At 45.2% G+C, this 15,350-nt stretch overlaps 1 protein-coding gene across 2 annotated transcripts in view; it reads right to left on the bottom strand.

Annotated features, from left to right (window-relative positions):
• LOC133933820 (plakophilin-4-like) overlaps positions 1 to 15,350 on the bottom strand; it is a 32,156-nt gene that overhangs the window by 1,800 nt on the left and 15,006 nt on the right. For both annotated transcript variants that reach the window (XM_062381053.1, XM_062381054.1), the window contains exons 7-20: positions 11,426 to 11,590; positions 10,757 to 10,961; positions 10,514 to 10,646; positions 5,925 to 6,138; positions 4,462 to 4,645; positions 2,953 to 3,070; positions 2,368 to 2,562; positions 2,095 to 2,268; positions 1,688 to 1,838; positions 870 to 1,062; positions 688 to 772; positions 399 to 516; positions 170 to 301; positions 8 to 81 (exon numbers count right to left, since the gene is read on the bottom strand). In XM_062381053.1, the coding sequence (XP_062237037.1) occupies positions 8 to 81; positions 170 to 301; positions 399 to 516; positions 688 to 772; positions 870 to 1,062; positions 1,688 to 1,838; positions 2,095 to 2,268; positions 2,368 to 2,562; positions 2,953 to 3,070; positions 4,462 to 4,645; positions 5,925 to 6,138; positions 10,514 to 10,646; positions 10,757 to 10,961; positions 11,426 to 11,590 (2,141 nt within the window). The remainder of the gene's footprint in view (positions 1 to 7; positions 82 to 169; positions 302 to 398; positions 517 to 687; positions 773 to 869; positions 1,063 to 1,687; positions 1,839 to 2,094; positions 2,269 to 2,367; positions 2,563 to 2,952; positions 3,071 to 4,461; positions 4,646 to 5,924; positions 6,139 to 10,513; positions 10,647 to 10,756; positions 10,962 to 11,425; positions 11,591 to 15,350) is intronic.

The raw sequence follows: 15,350 nt of genomic DNA, 5'->3' as shown, positions 1-15,350 counted from the left end.
TTCTAACCTGGGATCTTCTCAGATCCTCCCCTGACTGGGAAGAATATGTCCCGATGAAATACGGTGTTTTCTTCTCAGACCCTGGGCACAGATGGGAGAAAAACATAAGTCCAAAACACCAGTGGGCCCGTACATGGTCAGTCATCAGTAAAGGCTAATGAATGCAAACCTGTGTACTGCTGCTTGTGTAAACTGTTGTCTCCGTAATAAGTGTCGAGTTGCATAGATGACTGCGCCCTCTGATAGTTTGAACTGTGTCCTCGTATCCCGAGCATCGCTGGAGAAGATGTAGCACTGCCACCTGAGGAAAAAACACAAAAGTATATTTTTCTCATTAAACATCACTTGTCCACAGGTCGAATAAGAAGATCTGGGACCGTCGGTTTGACCACACTCACCGGATTGGATAACAGGAGACATTTGCAGAGGGCTGGTGGGCAGGGTCGGCTGGGAGCGGTAGCGGTCTCGCTCCAGGGTGGAGACGGGTGTGACGAAGTGGGTGTAGTTCCATCCGTCCTGCACACAGTGGACATCGGCCCAGTTCAAAATAAGATGTGAGTTTAACATCCTGTCTGTGGTTACATCTGTGTCTTTTTATTGTTTAAGTATTGTTCGACAGTACATGTGAATTATGTCGTGACACATTACAGCTTTGGTTTCCTGTTGAATCTGTGTGCTGGTACTGACCTGTTTGTAGAGGTTCCGCAGCTCCCTGTACTGCCACAGTGTGTTCAGCACCTGAGCCGCCGCCTTCACAACCTTCATCGAGTACCTGCGAACAAATATAACATCACAGAAAAATGATTCCACGAGGGTTTATGTTTTTAAAGTAAAGTTTAAAGGTTCAACGATCGTCTGCTGTTTCTTACCCCTTCCCTCGCCCTTTGCTGATGTCCACCAGCCTCTCGATGCCGCCGCTGTCCGCCAGAGCCTTGGCGTTCTCCATGTTGCGGCTGGTGACCTCGTGCAGCGTGCAGCACACCGAGGCCACCGTGTCGTCCGACAGCACCGACGGGCTGCTGCCGGGCAGCCGGTTCACCAGGTCGCGCATGGCGTACTTTCCTGCAGTTGGAGACGAGGCAAAATTAAGTCTTGATTTGGACTTAGGGGAATATTTAAAGCCCGGCTCGGTTATCTAGAACCATTAGCATTCATTTGGAGTGGTGTCGAGTACGTTCAGTCAAATATTTCCCAATTTCTAAGCCCTGTTTTTTGGTCTCTACCCTCTCCTGAGGGAAATATCTGCCTCCTTAGCTGCTAAATGCTCCATTAAGTTCACCAGCTGCTCTCTAACTGGGTCGGTCTGCTGTTTGCTAATGGGCAGGTTGAAGTCCGTGGCTTTTTCACTGTGAGAGCAAACCAAAACAATATTGTACCGTAATGATACAAAATATGAATATCAGGCACATCAATGAATGACTTGGTTTTATGTGGAAACTTCTTCATGATTTCCCACCGACTCTAGTCCACAAGGGGGCGACATGTTCTCACTCTGTCAAACCTGAGCCTGCTTGATATGAATGGACGTGGTGTCATTCTGGCCTCTGATATGAAAACCTATTTCCAATGAGCTGATGATGCTCCCCACTGAAGTGTGAAAATGGTCTTTTCTCAGCCCGAGCTGGTATCAATCTGTTGGCTGGGGGGGTGTGTGTGAGTGCATGTGTGTTTCAGTGTGTGATTGGACCTATGAGCTCCTTGTTGCGGCTGTCCAGCGCCATGTTGCGGAGAGCCGTGGCCACGGAGCAGACGACCCGGTCGTTGTCCATCCTCAGCAGCTCCACCAGGATGGGCAGACCTTTCTCCTTACGCACCGCCGCTCGGATGTACGCCGAAAACTGCACACACACACGGATTCTTTGGTTATTTCACATTATAGATTTCTGTGGGGGGGGGGGGGGGGGTTCTTGCTTCTTTCCTTGAAGGTTAAAATCATTTATCATGCACCACTCAGGATTATTAGAAGTATTTGAGGTTTTGAGTCTCATTGGGGAATTTCTTTTAACTTGACGGAATGCAATCATGATTATTTACCATTAAGACAATAGTCTAAAAGATTTTAAGCAGAGATTTCAAGCCTATAACATGCTTTACCTTCCAGTTTCCGGCGGAGAGGTTCTGCAGTGACCCGGCGGCCCCCTCCAGCGTGGCGGGGTTGGAGCTCTCGGCTAGCAGGTTGAGGTACGGCTTCACCACCATCGGGTGCCACAGCAGCTCGGCTCCTCTCAGAGGCTGGGAGAAGCCAGGTATCGACCCCCCGTCGTCCCACTGCACAAACACACTTCCAATCAAGACCCTGGAACATCTCCTCCTCCATAAATTCTAAAGGTCCTCCATGTGATGAACACCACACCCCCCTGTTTGTACCTTGTCGTCGGGCCAGCCGCCACGCTTCCTGCCGCGCCTCCTCTTGCCCCAGCAGAGGTAGTCCAGCTCCTTGCCCGGAAAGGAGAAGCCCAGGAGGGTGTCGAGCTCCTGATTGCCGAGGAGACGTGAGGAGGGCATCTCCACCTCCAGCCGGTACGAGAGGTTCCTCAGGGTGCAGATGCAGTTCTCCACAATCTGAGGGGACACAAGGAGGAGTGAGCCTGCAGGTGGCGCTAGAAGGAGGGAAATAGAATCACTGTAATAAATAGGACTGAGCTGGTTCTGTATTTAGTGATTACCTGGAAATACTAATTATAATCATGCAATCATTGATGATACAACTATAATCAAATTGCTTTTTAAATGTAATCTGTGCTATTCATAGTTACTTGGTTATAATAGGTCCAGTACTAAAAATATAGTAATGGTGAGAGTAGCAACATTAACAGTATCTTGAAATATGATCATATTGTGTTTTCATAACATGGTTCACATTCTGAGTTGGATTTAGGTTCAAGTGACACTGTAAATGAAAGTGCACGTGTTTGTGTGTGTGATTGGGGGGGGGGGGGGGGTTTGCAGCACCTTGCTGTCGTAGTCAGAGGTGTTGACGCAGGCTTTGAGGACGTGGAGCAGGGAGTCGACCAGACCTTCACAGCAACGCAGCTGACTCCTCGCCTCCTCCCCTGCTGAGCTCAGGTTCCTTACACGCACGCAGACACACACACACGGACACAGATTGAGATGTGAGTTGCAGTGCGTGGATTCCCCCACAGGGCGGCTGAAAACCTGCCTGGATACAGTAAAGGATTGGGCCCATCCTCCAATAGGAACCCTCAGCCGCTGCTAATGGAGAGCTGACATGAGACGACTGCACAACGGCCCCGCACTCCCACAATGCATTTCTATAGCATCAATCTACAGCCTCCTTCAGTGGGAGTGCAGAGAGACGCCTGGAGGCTCACGTGAGCAGGAGCATTGTTTAGAGTCACTCAGAGGAAATGGATGATGATTACGACTTGGTGACGACACCGGTTCCTCTCAAGCCCAATTGAACTGGGGAGTCTCCACTCAGCAGGTTTAAGTAATTTGATTTAGCCGAGCCGTGGGCCAATCAGAGGCCGCGACTGCAGAGCACGGCTGTCTGATTCACTCACTAGACGCTGCTTTCAAGCTCCACTTGGCATTTATATGCAAGCAAAGCTGCAACGTCGCATCTCTGCTACTAGAGTCTGTGTGTTTCCATGAGGCAATTCAACCTGGCTTCGTTGATTAGTCAATAAAGAAGAAGGATAATCGGGCCAGTAGTGTTGCTTTGACAACTTTCAGAGCAAAAACGTTCAAACATTTTCTGGTTTTATTTTCTTCAATGTGAGAATTTGCTGCTGCCGAAATTGTATTCCTCCGGTAGAAGGGCCTCAATCTCCCCCTGGTGGCTGGCTCAAGTATAGCCTCCTATACTGCCTCCTCCATGTTAAATAATGGGACTAAAAAGTCAAATTACATGTGAAATATTACTTTCTGTCATCTAATGATGCTATATTATCTCATGAAACCTCCAGCAGAGACTGACTCGCGATCGGTCGGGGGTGTGATGCTTTGCGCGGGTCAGTTGTGTTTCGTGAGCTGCGAACTGAAACGTCCAGTCAGTACTTTTCTTTTAAGATCTGTGATCAGATGCACACTGAAGCCTTCACGCCTGCATTAAATCCACACGACGGAGCCTCCCATTGACGGATTGTGCGAGCATGATAATGTGCTGTGGGTTTACAGACTCACCACGATGGAGATCAGACAGGAAAACAGGAGTGCCGACGACTAATAAATTCAAAATTTGCCCTTGCATTTCAAAAACTGAACATCAATTTAATGAGCTAAATGCCACGCCGGGTATTCAAGAGGAAACGAGAAGTGATTTATGTGGACTGGGACAGATCTGACTGTAAGGAGTTGTATAAATATGTAGCAAAGCGCTGATTAATTTGTTAAAACGTGCTCCTTAAAGCTCCTTATTTACTTTGATAAATAACAAGACGAATGGCAGATTTGATCATTAGTTCTGAACTGTTCAGAACTCTGTGCTCGACTCCTCACCTCAGGCAGCCGGTGGTGTTTCGCAGCAGCAGGGACGACTGGAACTTGACCTTGTGGTCGTCGCGGTGCGAGACGCTGCTCCAGCCCGAGTGGGGGATGACCACCGTGTTGGTCAGCGTGCTCAGGGCGTCGCGGATGATGGTCATCTTCACCGCGTCGCACGAGGAGAGGTTCCACAGGACACCTGCATGGGGGGGTTTCAAATATGTTATTCCATCCAAAACTGTTTGTCGAGTAGAAAAAATATAATATTCAGTTCTACAGTCTTTTTATTTATTGGAGTTTTGTCACGAGTCTGATGTTACGTGCACTGGGAAAGTGATTGCTTGAGAGACCAGTTTGTACCACACTGGCAGGATGTCAGAAAAGTTGAGTGACTGGGGCAATCCCCCACAGAGAAATGTTTCCAACATCAAACTTTTGTGCATCCTAAACATTTAAAATAGGCAAAAACAAGCTGTTGTATTTGTACATTTGCAGATATATACCTGAATATCAAGTATTGTACTTCATGTAGGGGGAAAAGGTGGATCCAGACTTTCCCAGAGTTTTAAAACCGTATGAGGCCTTGCCCATGTTTTCCTCTGTATCTGCTCCGTCTAGCAGCTTCATCTCCTGGTATTAAAAAGTATGTGTGGCTGCAGGCACAGTCGTCAGCATCCTGTTTCCAAAGCACTTTATTCTAGCATCTGTCCCGGGGACTGTGCCGAGATCTGTTCCGTCGACGCCGCGCACCGACTGTTTAAGCCACCGCCGCCGTTCTCACCTCCCACAGAACAGCCGACATTCATTTTCAGACACTGCCAGCCAGACAACAAACGCCCACTCACAATGCATCGAGTTGCATTTTGCATTCAGAATCTGTTTTTGTCGACACGCGTGCAGCTTTCACCTGAATCTACCCCTCGGGGAGTAAAGAAGAAAAGTAGCCTACAAGTATTTTATGATCGTCTATATATACGTATTGTAATACAAATGTACAGATGCAAACTTTTCCCACATTTGTATTATTTAAAGACACAAATTCAAGACTTTAAGACACATCTCGCCACTTGGCAGCCATGGTTACGCCTTCGGGCAGAGATTTCAGGCTGACAAATCCAGGATCCCGGTTGAAGAGATGGGGACAGAGCCACGACTACATTCACTCAAATAGAAATTGCAAGTGTGTTAAATCTGATTTAATCTGATAAAAAAAAACAGCTTCAAAAGTCTTGCAATCTTGCCCCAGAGTAAGGTTTAGATAAGGTCTCTTAAGTGCTTCTTATAAGCATGTGCAGGGATTGGCTCCATGTGCTTCCTGTTCATCATAATGCAGCCGATTGGCTTATTGGGAAGAGGGGCGGGGCAAGTGATATACAACCACCATTTTTTTGTTAAAGGTGTAAAAGTGTTTAAAGTGGTAGGAAATGTATTCATCTTAGTTTGGGAGAAAGCCATTAATGTAACCCGACTTGACGTACCAGTAACCAGCTCGCGCACTTCGTTGTCGGTGGTTTTCCGGAGGAGTCGCAGCAGCGCGGGCACGCCGCCGCAGTTCCGCAGCGCTACCTTGTTGTTGTCGGTGGCCTTGCTGTACACCAGGTTCCTCAGGGCCCCGCAGGCGCTCTTCTGAACTTCCGCCGCCTTGTTGTCGAGCAGGTCCACCAGGTGCTGGATGCCGCCCAGGTGAGACACCTGCAGACCAGGGACCAAGAGGAAAGAGGAAGTTACACACTCGCTTTAAAAGTTAGCAGCAGCTGAAAGTGTGTCAGTACTCTGGTGGCCATGGTCAAGTAAACCTTAGAGTCTGCTGTCTACCAAACTGTCTGCTGTGTTTGCAAAGGCCTAATAGTGCGTGTGCGTGGCTGTGTGCAACATTATATAACACATCCAGGGTCGGTGGGGGTCGCCAGTCTCTGGCACCGTTATTTCGGGGGTCCCCGGTTGACAAGTTTGAGAACCCGTGCTATAGAGGATAGACTTGCAAACCAAAAGGCCTGAGTTTGATTCTTATGAAAGTCCATCCTTTAACAAGCGGAGCTACTTGACCAGAGACACACAAGCCTACTTCTTTGAGTTCTCAAGTCCTACTCACTGAGACTGAGTGGAATTATGACGTTATACACATGAAAGACTTGAGAACCCAAAGAAAGAGACTTGTGTGAGTCTGGTCAAGTAGCTCAGCTTCTTAGAAGATGGAATCTCATAAGAATCAAGCCCACCACTTAAGACTGCTGAGTCCATCCTGTATCACACTGAGCAGCTTGGTCACGATAAAGAACGTTCTGGGTCCAAAGCTCATTTAACTAGTTTTCTCAAGAGAAAATGCACTATACATATAGAACGTCCGTTACTCCCATTCCATCATCCTTCTGTAGCGTAGAGGAAAGGCTATAGGTCCCCATAGCGCAATGTTCTTGGTTCAAAACCCGCTCAAGTTACCTTTTAAGTCCTCTTGTGAACATGTCCTCAACATATTGGTGTCCGTTAAAAGTATTCCATTGTCCTTCTGTAGTGTGGAGGTAATGCGAAAGGTCTTTGGTCCAGAAGGTTCTTGGTTCTAATCTAACATTAGTCAGTTTTCCATTCGTGCCTACTCCATGAAATAAAAAAAGGCCTAAATTTTGAAGAAAGCAAATACAATGTCCAGCTGAATGGCTCTAATGGTTAGAAGCTAGCCTCATAGACCCTTGTCCCCGGGCTCAAGTCTCTCAGTTAGAGGATGTACTGATACATCTGAGAATGTGGGTTCAAATAGTCAAACCTTCAAAGAAACTTCAAGCAGGTGTCTGATGCAGTGGCTCAGGTGGTTAGAAGGTTCACCCGTAGATTGTGGCCATGGGTTCAATTCATGCTTCAGCTAAACAATTTTCAATTTGAACCACATTCAGGAGCCAAGTCCCACAGGCTGATTGTCTACTGAAGTGGCTCAGACGGATAGAAGGTTGACCCTTAGATTGTGGGCCATGGGTTCAATTCTTGCGTCGGCCAAACAATTTTCAATGCCCCAACCCAAATTGTCAAATGTTCACAGAAAGCAAAAACAATTGTCCAGTTTCATGGCTTAAATGGTTAGAAGAACTGCCTCATAGACCCTTGGACCTGGGTTCAAGTCTCTCAGGTAGATGATTTACTGATATGTCGGTTCAATATTTATGTGCTGCAGTAAATTTATCAAGATTGACATAACAAGTGTAAAGTTAAAAACGCCAGGAGAGAAGTTGAGACTGCCGATGCTCGGTGGCGTGGGGGCTTTGTGTGCCGGCTATGGAGCCGGCCGGCCAGTCCAGGAGAGGCTTGTTCGAACCCTGCACGAGTAGCTGGTGAATGACATATCGTAAGGAGAGAAAGTGGGTCACAGTGGGAGGATGTGGTTTACAGAATAGGAGGAGTTAATAGTCAGAGTAGGAGGAGTTAATAGTCAGAGTGGGAGGAGTTTTTAATGGGAGGGTTTTTTAAAGGGAGGAGGTGGTAAACTAATAAATTCTAATAATTAAAAATAAAAAAAAAAAATAATAAATGTCAGAGTAGTCAGAGTGGCACACATGCTCACAAGGTGTGTATGAGGTTTGTTGTGTGTGTCTGAGTGAGTATGAGTATGAGTGTGTGCTGTATGCTGTGTGGAGTGTGAGTGTGTGAGTGTGTGTGTTAATCTGATCATACAGGATGAGATTAGTAAAAAGAGTAGGAGGAGGTCAATATAGGAGAGGTAGAGTAGAAGGTAAAACAGATATGTTATTTAATCTTTGTAAAAAAGCTTTTATGCTAAATGACTTATCTTTACACATGGTATGGTAATCTTGATAAATTTACTGCAGCATGTAAATATTGACCCCACATTGTCCAATGTATCAGTACATCCTCTAACTGAGAGACTTGAACCCGGGTCCAAGGGTATATGAGGCAGGCTTCTAACCATTTGAGCCATGCAAACGGACAATCATTTATGCTTTCTTTGAACCTTTGACTATTTGCGTTGGGTTTGGGCATTGAAAATTACTTGGCTGATGCAAGAATTGAACCCATGGCCTACAATTTACGGGTCAACCTTCTAACCGTCTAAGCCATTGCATCAGACACCTGCTTGAGGTTTCTTTGAAGGTTTGACTATTTGAACCCACATTCTCAGACGTATCAGTACATCCTCCAACTGAGAGACTTGAGCCCTGGGCTGGACGATTGTCTTTGCTTTCTTCAAAATTTAGTTAAGACTTTTTTTTTTTTATTGCATGGAGTATGTGAGAATGGAAAACTATCTAATGTCAGATTTGAACCAAGAACCTTCTGATCCAAAGACCTTTAGAATTACCCCCACACTACAGAAGGACAATGGAATAGCTTTAACGGATGTTCTATATGTAGAGTACAATTTTCACAAGAGAGCTTAAAAGGTAACTTTAGCGGGTTTTGAACCAAGAACATTGTGCTATCGAGACCTATAGCATTTCCTCTATGCTAGAGGATGACGAGGGAATGTGAGTAACGGACGTTCTATATGTATAGTGCATTTTCACTTGAGAAAACTAGTTAAATGAGCTTTGGACCTAGAACGTTCTTTATCGTGACCAAGCTGCTCAGTGTGATACAGGATGGACTCAGCAGTCTTAAGTGGTGGGCTTGATTCTTATGAGATTCCATCTTCTAAGAAGCTGAGCTACTTGACCAGACTCACACAAGTGTCTTTCTTTGGGTTCTCAAGTCTTTCATGTGTATAACGTCATAATTCCACTCACTCTCAGTGAGAAGGACTTGAGAACTCAAAGAAGTAGGCTTGTGTGTCTCTGGTCAAGTAGCTCCGCTTGTTAAAGGATGGACTTTCATAAGAATCAAACCCAGGCCTTTTGGTTTGCAAGTCTATCCTCTAACAGACTGAGCTACATGACCAGACACATACACCTGTCTCTTGGGTCCTCAAGACTTTAATATGATCAATTTTTATTCTGTGCATTCGAAGCTGTGGCCAATGTTCATCACCATCGTGCATCAAATTGCTGCAGCCAGACGTCGCAGGACACATTTAGACTCGGAGCAGAGCGCTTCCCCTCCTCCAATTCCAGATCACAGAAACAAAATTTAATCATGTGAAAGAAACGGAGAGGGGGGGAAACGGAAAATGCATTTTGCAGCCAGTCACTTTTGGATTCATGTCTCTCAAATTCAAAGGGATGAGCGTCACTGTCACAAATCATGTTTTGACAGATCCACAGGAGGTCACCTTCAGAACAGCTTCACACTCCCGATGAGAAGCTCTTTTTAATAATGAACACAGTTATAGAATCAATGCAGCTGTTTTATTGAATCCTGATAAATTCTGGAAGGAAATAATGAGAACATATAGTGAGAAATATTATGTCAATCATCAATATATCTGCTTCTGATCATTAATTCCATGGCACCAGTCATTTCCCATAAAAAAATGTTTTAATTCAAATAACATGACTCAGTTTTATCCTCTGGTTTATTTCAGGTGATTATGGATAGCAAGCAGTTGAGGGTCTAAAAATTCCAATTTAAATCTCCAACACAAACTATTATAGCAAACTGACAAAGCTTCCAGGCAGTTTTGAGAGGCAAAAAGAAAAGATTAATGTGGCGATGACATCTTTCCTGCAGAGCGTCGCTGTGACATGTTCAAAAACGTCCCTGTGTCATCTCGATAAACAAACTGGTCTCAGGAGAGCAGCAGATGCTCCCAGTCTGCCTCTCATTCCGTCTTCAAACCATCACCGGGAACCTTCCCCTCTGACTAAATGAGCAGGCGCGGGTCCAGGCCACTCCGAAGGGCTAATTAAAAGCTCAGAGTTGATGTACACAGACACAACAGGGGACATCTGCTGGAGCGTTAGTGAGCAACACAATCACTTTTTCAAAAATATCAAGAATTTAGATAAATGTAATTATTCTTGATCCATTTTAGATGTACGTATATATTAATTAATCATAATATATCATTTCATTTTCAGTGCATTCGTAAGTTCTCCTTGTTCAGGAGTGAAACCTTTGGGTGAGGAAGCCCTTCCCTCCACCTGAGGACTGAGTCATGTCTGTCCTGTGTGTCCGGTCACCTTACCTCCACCTTGATCCTGTTGTCCCCGTAACACAGATGCTGCAGGTAGGCGGCGGCGTTGGCCTGGACGGAGGGGAAGTGATGCTGCAGCATGTGGATGACCTCTGGCAGCTCGGGGTCACGCCAGGCAAACTCCCTGATCGGAGAGAAAGAGGAACGTGTGCATGATGGAGATTCAAAATTAAATCGGTGTATTGAAATTAAATCGTATTAGTGTGGACGTTGCCTGTGTGTTTATGTGCATACCTAGGGTCCTTATGTATGCTCTCGATGGACGGGGTGCGTGTAGCAGCCCGGTCCATCAGACCCGAGTGCCGGTGCGAGTAGCCGGGCTCGCCGGGCGCCCTGTAGGAGTCGACGTACAGAGCTGCAGTGCTCAGCCCGTAGCTGCTTCTTTGGTATGGCAGCGTGTGGCTTCCATGGCTTGTGGTCCGCGGGAGTGTCCCCATGCCTGAGGGGAAAGAAACCAGGCAAAGCAGCGTCAGGGCTGCAGATCAAAACACAGCCCAGGTCAAACAGAAAGGGAAAATCATACCATGTTATAAGTGATTAAATGAGCAGAAGATGGTTTGAAATCCTTGATACAAAACGTCTTTTGTTTTAACGTCTCGTCTTAAACGAAAGCAAAACGATTCCTCAGATCCTCCACTATCAAACCCCACCGAGCTCTCAGCTTGAAAGTACTCTGCCAAGGCTTCCATTAAGAAGCGGCAGGCTACATGAAAGGTTTCAGCCTAATTAAGTTCGGACCTCAGGGAGCGGTAACAACAACAGTTTGCTGTCGCTGTAAACTGTGATTTCCATTTTCCCACCACAGATTTTTTTAGAGCGATAATCTTCAATCATGACGATACTAAAGCAGCTAAACAGTCCTGTTCCGTCGCTTGTCGGGAAGAACCTGTGTGATTGCAATACCTGTCCTGTAGAGGGAGCCCTGGGGGTCGTTGGAGGGGCTATGGTACAGAGGGCTGTGGAAGGATCGCTCATCGAAGACGGGCGTCATGTGGCAGTCTGGAGACAACACCGCCCTCAGCTCTGGATCGATCTGCCCCACGTGGCCGGCGTACGAGCTGTGGAGCCCTGAAGGTTCAAACAAGCGTGACAAAATACTTAGACGGCAACAAAACGAAAGGAGATATTGACGAGCGGAGCCGATTAAATTAGTTTTAATTGATCTTAAAAACAAAGCAGCACTGGCGTCCACGATCATTTAAAGGTACAAACACAGATGGGCAGTTGTAATGCAATCCATAATGGTGTTAAATAACAACCAGTTTAAAGAGTTTGATCATAAACTCGAAAGACATGCACATTTTTCTGTGTTTCCAATCGCTTTACCGATTGTTTCAGACAGAGGCTGAAAAGAGGAGCTGCAGGAATGGACAGTGTTTTCTGACCATTACAGCACGGAAACCTTTTCACTTAATAGCAGTACTTCAAATTGTGAACATGAATATGAATAGAATGTGTAAAGTTATCTAACAGAGGTCCACATACAACAGGACTGTGCACGTTCGTGTGTCCTTCCAAAGGAGCGTGCCTGGCCGTCGAGAGACTGTCCCGTTTTGTTCGTGTTCATTAGAAAAGAAAAATATGTAAATCAGCAGAAGAGCTGCAGTGAGGAAACGGCTCTGTCATCACCAGCGCTCTGTGCATATTGTGCGCTTCAGATCCGTTGCGGCTGCCCCCCCTCGTGCCCTCCAGCCTCTTTATAATTAGAGCGCTCTTTGAACTGATCTGCTGTGAGATTGGAGGATGGAAAAAGCCTCGGCTCTGATCGCTGGAGTCGCTGCTGACGACAACGGCAGGGCGCACGCACGGGGAAGATGGCGAGTGGCCGTCGTGCTTCTCACCAGCACAACAGCAGCTGGGATGAGTCGGCGTTAGGGCATGTGGTGTTGGCCGAGATCTTGTTTTTCACAGCCTCACCTAGCGAGGATCAGAATAATGTCTGACCATGACAAGCAAAAAGACTCAGTTGTTATTAATATCACATTTCTTTTTTCCTTCTGGACAGTTAGTATTAGGTAAATGGCCCCGTACACACCTGATATTTAGAGTTTTACAGCTGTTATAATATAGAGCAAATCCCTGCAATATTACTATTATTTGAAATCGAAACCTCAACCTGGTGGTGACGTTGCAATTTATGAAGAAAAAAAAAAACAGATCCTCTTGCAGCTTACGTTGTTTTGTTTTGGCTGCTCACCAGGTTTCACTACCTAAGCTACGAGTGTTGCTGATCAGTAATAGCCTAATCTCGTATATATCCATCTATCGCTTATCTCCCTCATGTAATCTGGGATTATGTCAGATCTGCAGATAACTGGGAATAAGGACTTAAAGCGACGTGTTAGGCCACTTAGCAGCACAGCCGGATGAAAGCGACTCGGCTGTATAGGAGGCGTTTCGCTCAGTTCACTGCGTCGGCCAACACACACACACACACACACACACACACACACACACACACACACACACACACACACACACATATACATGCATACAAACATCCCTCTTCTCCTGATGCGCACACAGCTGCATGGAGAAACACACATGGACACGCATCATATGGAAGTAGACTAAAGCAGCCAAGCTCTGATCGCGGCATTATAAAGCTTTTCAGTTGCCATCAGCTGATAATCACATGCTGATGCTCCCCCCGGGGGCTTTGTGATGGAAACAACCCTATATGGGTCAGTGGGAGCGGCTAAGTGAAGTGACAGGGGGCGGGACGGAGGGATGAGTCGCCGCAGCATCAGCACCACTCCTATATGATCCTCCACCTGCCACACAGCAGCGTGTAGATGATGATGATGGGTTAATAAAACACGACGAGGTTTGATTTTCTTAAAGGTTTCCGATGTTAAGGTTAAATGTTTTGACACCAGCGAGACCCTGATGACACTGAACTGCAGTACAGGAATAATCCCTTCTTAAATTACTCGGCCTCAACCAATCAACGAAGGCTAAATGGTCCTGGATGATAAATCGATTGACAGATAATTTAGATTAAACCACAAACCAAATCAAACTTATTTTTGAGTGTAGACTCACACAAAAAAAAAAGGTATAATAAATTTGAAATCATCAATAACCAGAGTGCCACTTGTTCTTTGGTATATATTGTTGTATTTTTGCAGTTGGTTTAAATGGTGATGTCATTTAATTTATTGAATGCGCTGTGTGTATTTTTATAGCTGTTGCTAAGTAAACAACTTAAAGGTTTAAATATATGAAGATGTATTTATTGCTTTTCTCTGTTTTCCATCATTCAGTCCATTGAATATCTTTAGAGATAAACACAAAACACGTGCAGCCATTTTTCACTACTTAAAGAATCATTAATCACAGATGATTATTCATCAAAACACGAACAAGTCAGATTAATCAATAGGGGAAAATAAGATTAGTTGCAGCCCTGAAGGATAAACTTGCAATCTCTAAACCGACCCTGCTTATTGGTTGATGCTTAATGCAGCTAAGGTTGTAAAAGTGCAGAGTTGCTGCTGTGGCTGCAATGAATCATTATTTGACTATGGGTTTATCTTCCTATCATTTAATCAGTTCATTGAATAATTGTTTGGTTTATCATCTGTACCATTACTGTCTCTACTACACAATTCATGCATGTTATATAACAAGCAACACTTTATTATAAAATGCCATAATTAGCCTTACAATGAACGTATATACATTGGTATGGATGGCATTGGCTGGTATATGTATAAACAGAAAACTAACATGATATAACACAAGCTTAATTTATCGGGTGAATTAGCATTGGTGAGAATACATGACATGCTCTTAAATCTGATTATAGCTATTAAATCGTATTATTAACCTTTTACTAGGCGATTAGTGCTTTTAAAAGGGTCTATTGTGAAATGAGCTACTTGGTATGTCGGAGCCTATTAATAAGACATCGCTACATGTTTGCTTGTGTTTAAATAATGAATTGCCGATGTGCAACCGAGTGTGGACTTATGATGCAGCTGCAGGACACTTTCTCTACAGGAAACAAGAGGAAAATGTAGTGGAAGCACTTAAACAGCTGTGATCCACTGGTATCATGCTCTTTCATACCGTAGATCCCTCTCTCTCTCTCTCACTCTGATTTGTTTTCCTTTACGCTGCCGCACATCAATCACACCCGGCACCTAAAAGCTCACGTCGAGCCCGAGCTCAAAACATCTACCTGGTACAAAAGAAAGATTAGAATCCTTGTTCCTCCGCACCGGCGTGCATCAATGTACAATTCCATCAAAGCAGGCGGCATCATCTGCCAGTGCACAAAAAAAAAACTCCATGAAATCGACTCCCTGCAAGATAAAATCTCTGCCAAGCTTGCAGTTGTATGAAAGTCATTTTGTTCAACACTCGGCTTTATTTAATGATTCCCGCTGCTTCCCGGAGATACAGGGAGCTGTGCTGAGTCCCCCCCCGCCCCCCCCCCCCCCAAACAGGAAAGGTTATTAAATCTACAGAGGTAGATACTTAATATTGCATGTTGAATACATACAGAGAATAAGATGTAGAGCCAGGCTCCGGAGCATGGCTTTGTTTATTCACAAGAGTTTGCTGAGAACACACTGTTGCAAACACTCATCTTTTTTTGTTTACTGCAGAACTGTGAGCTGCTCAAAGGAAACTCTTCTGGTCCAGATGTTTTTGACCTGGTTGGATTTAACCCTGCAGCCGTCCACGATGCAAAGTGACCTCCCCGACTTTTATTATGTTCACTCATACAAGTCGTCCACGGCTATGTGTAAAGTGGTACGATATCAAAACACCATTAATAGGAGGCTAAATTTGTGGATCCCAGAAGTTTAACTTTTAA

This window comes from Platichthys flesus, chromosome 22 (assembly GCF_949316205.1).
Source record: "Platichthys flesus chromosome 22, fPlaFle2.1, whole genome shotgun sequence".
NCBI lineage: Eukaryota > Metazoa > Chordata > Actinopteri > Pleuronectiformes > Pleuronectidae > Platichthys > Platichthys flesus.
Note: the sequence above shows the minus strand (reverse complement) of the source record. Positions and strands in the feature narration are given on the sequence as shown.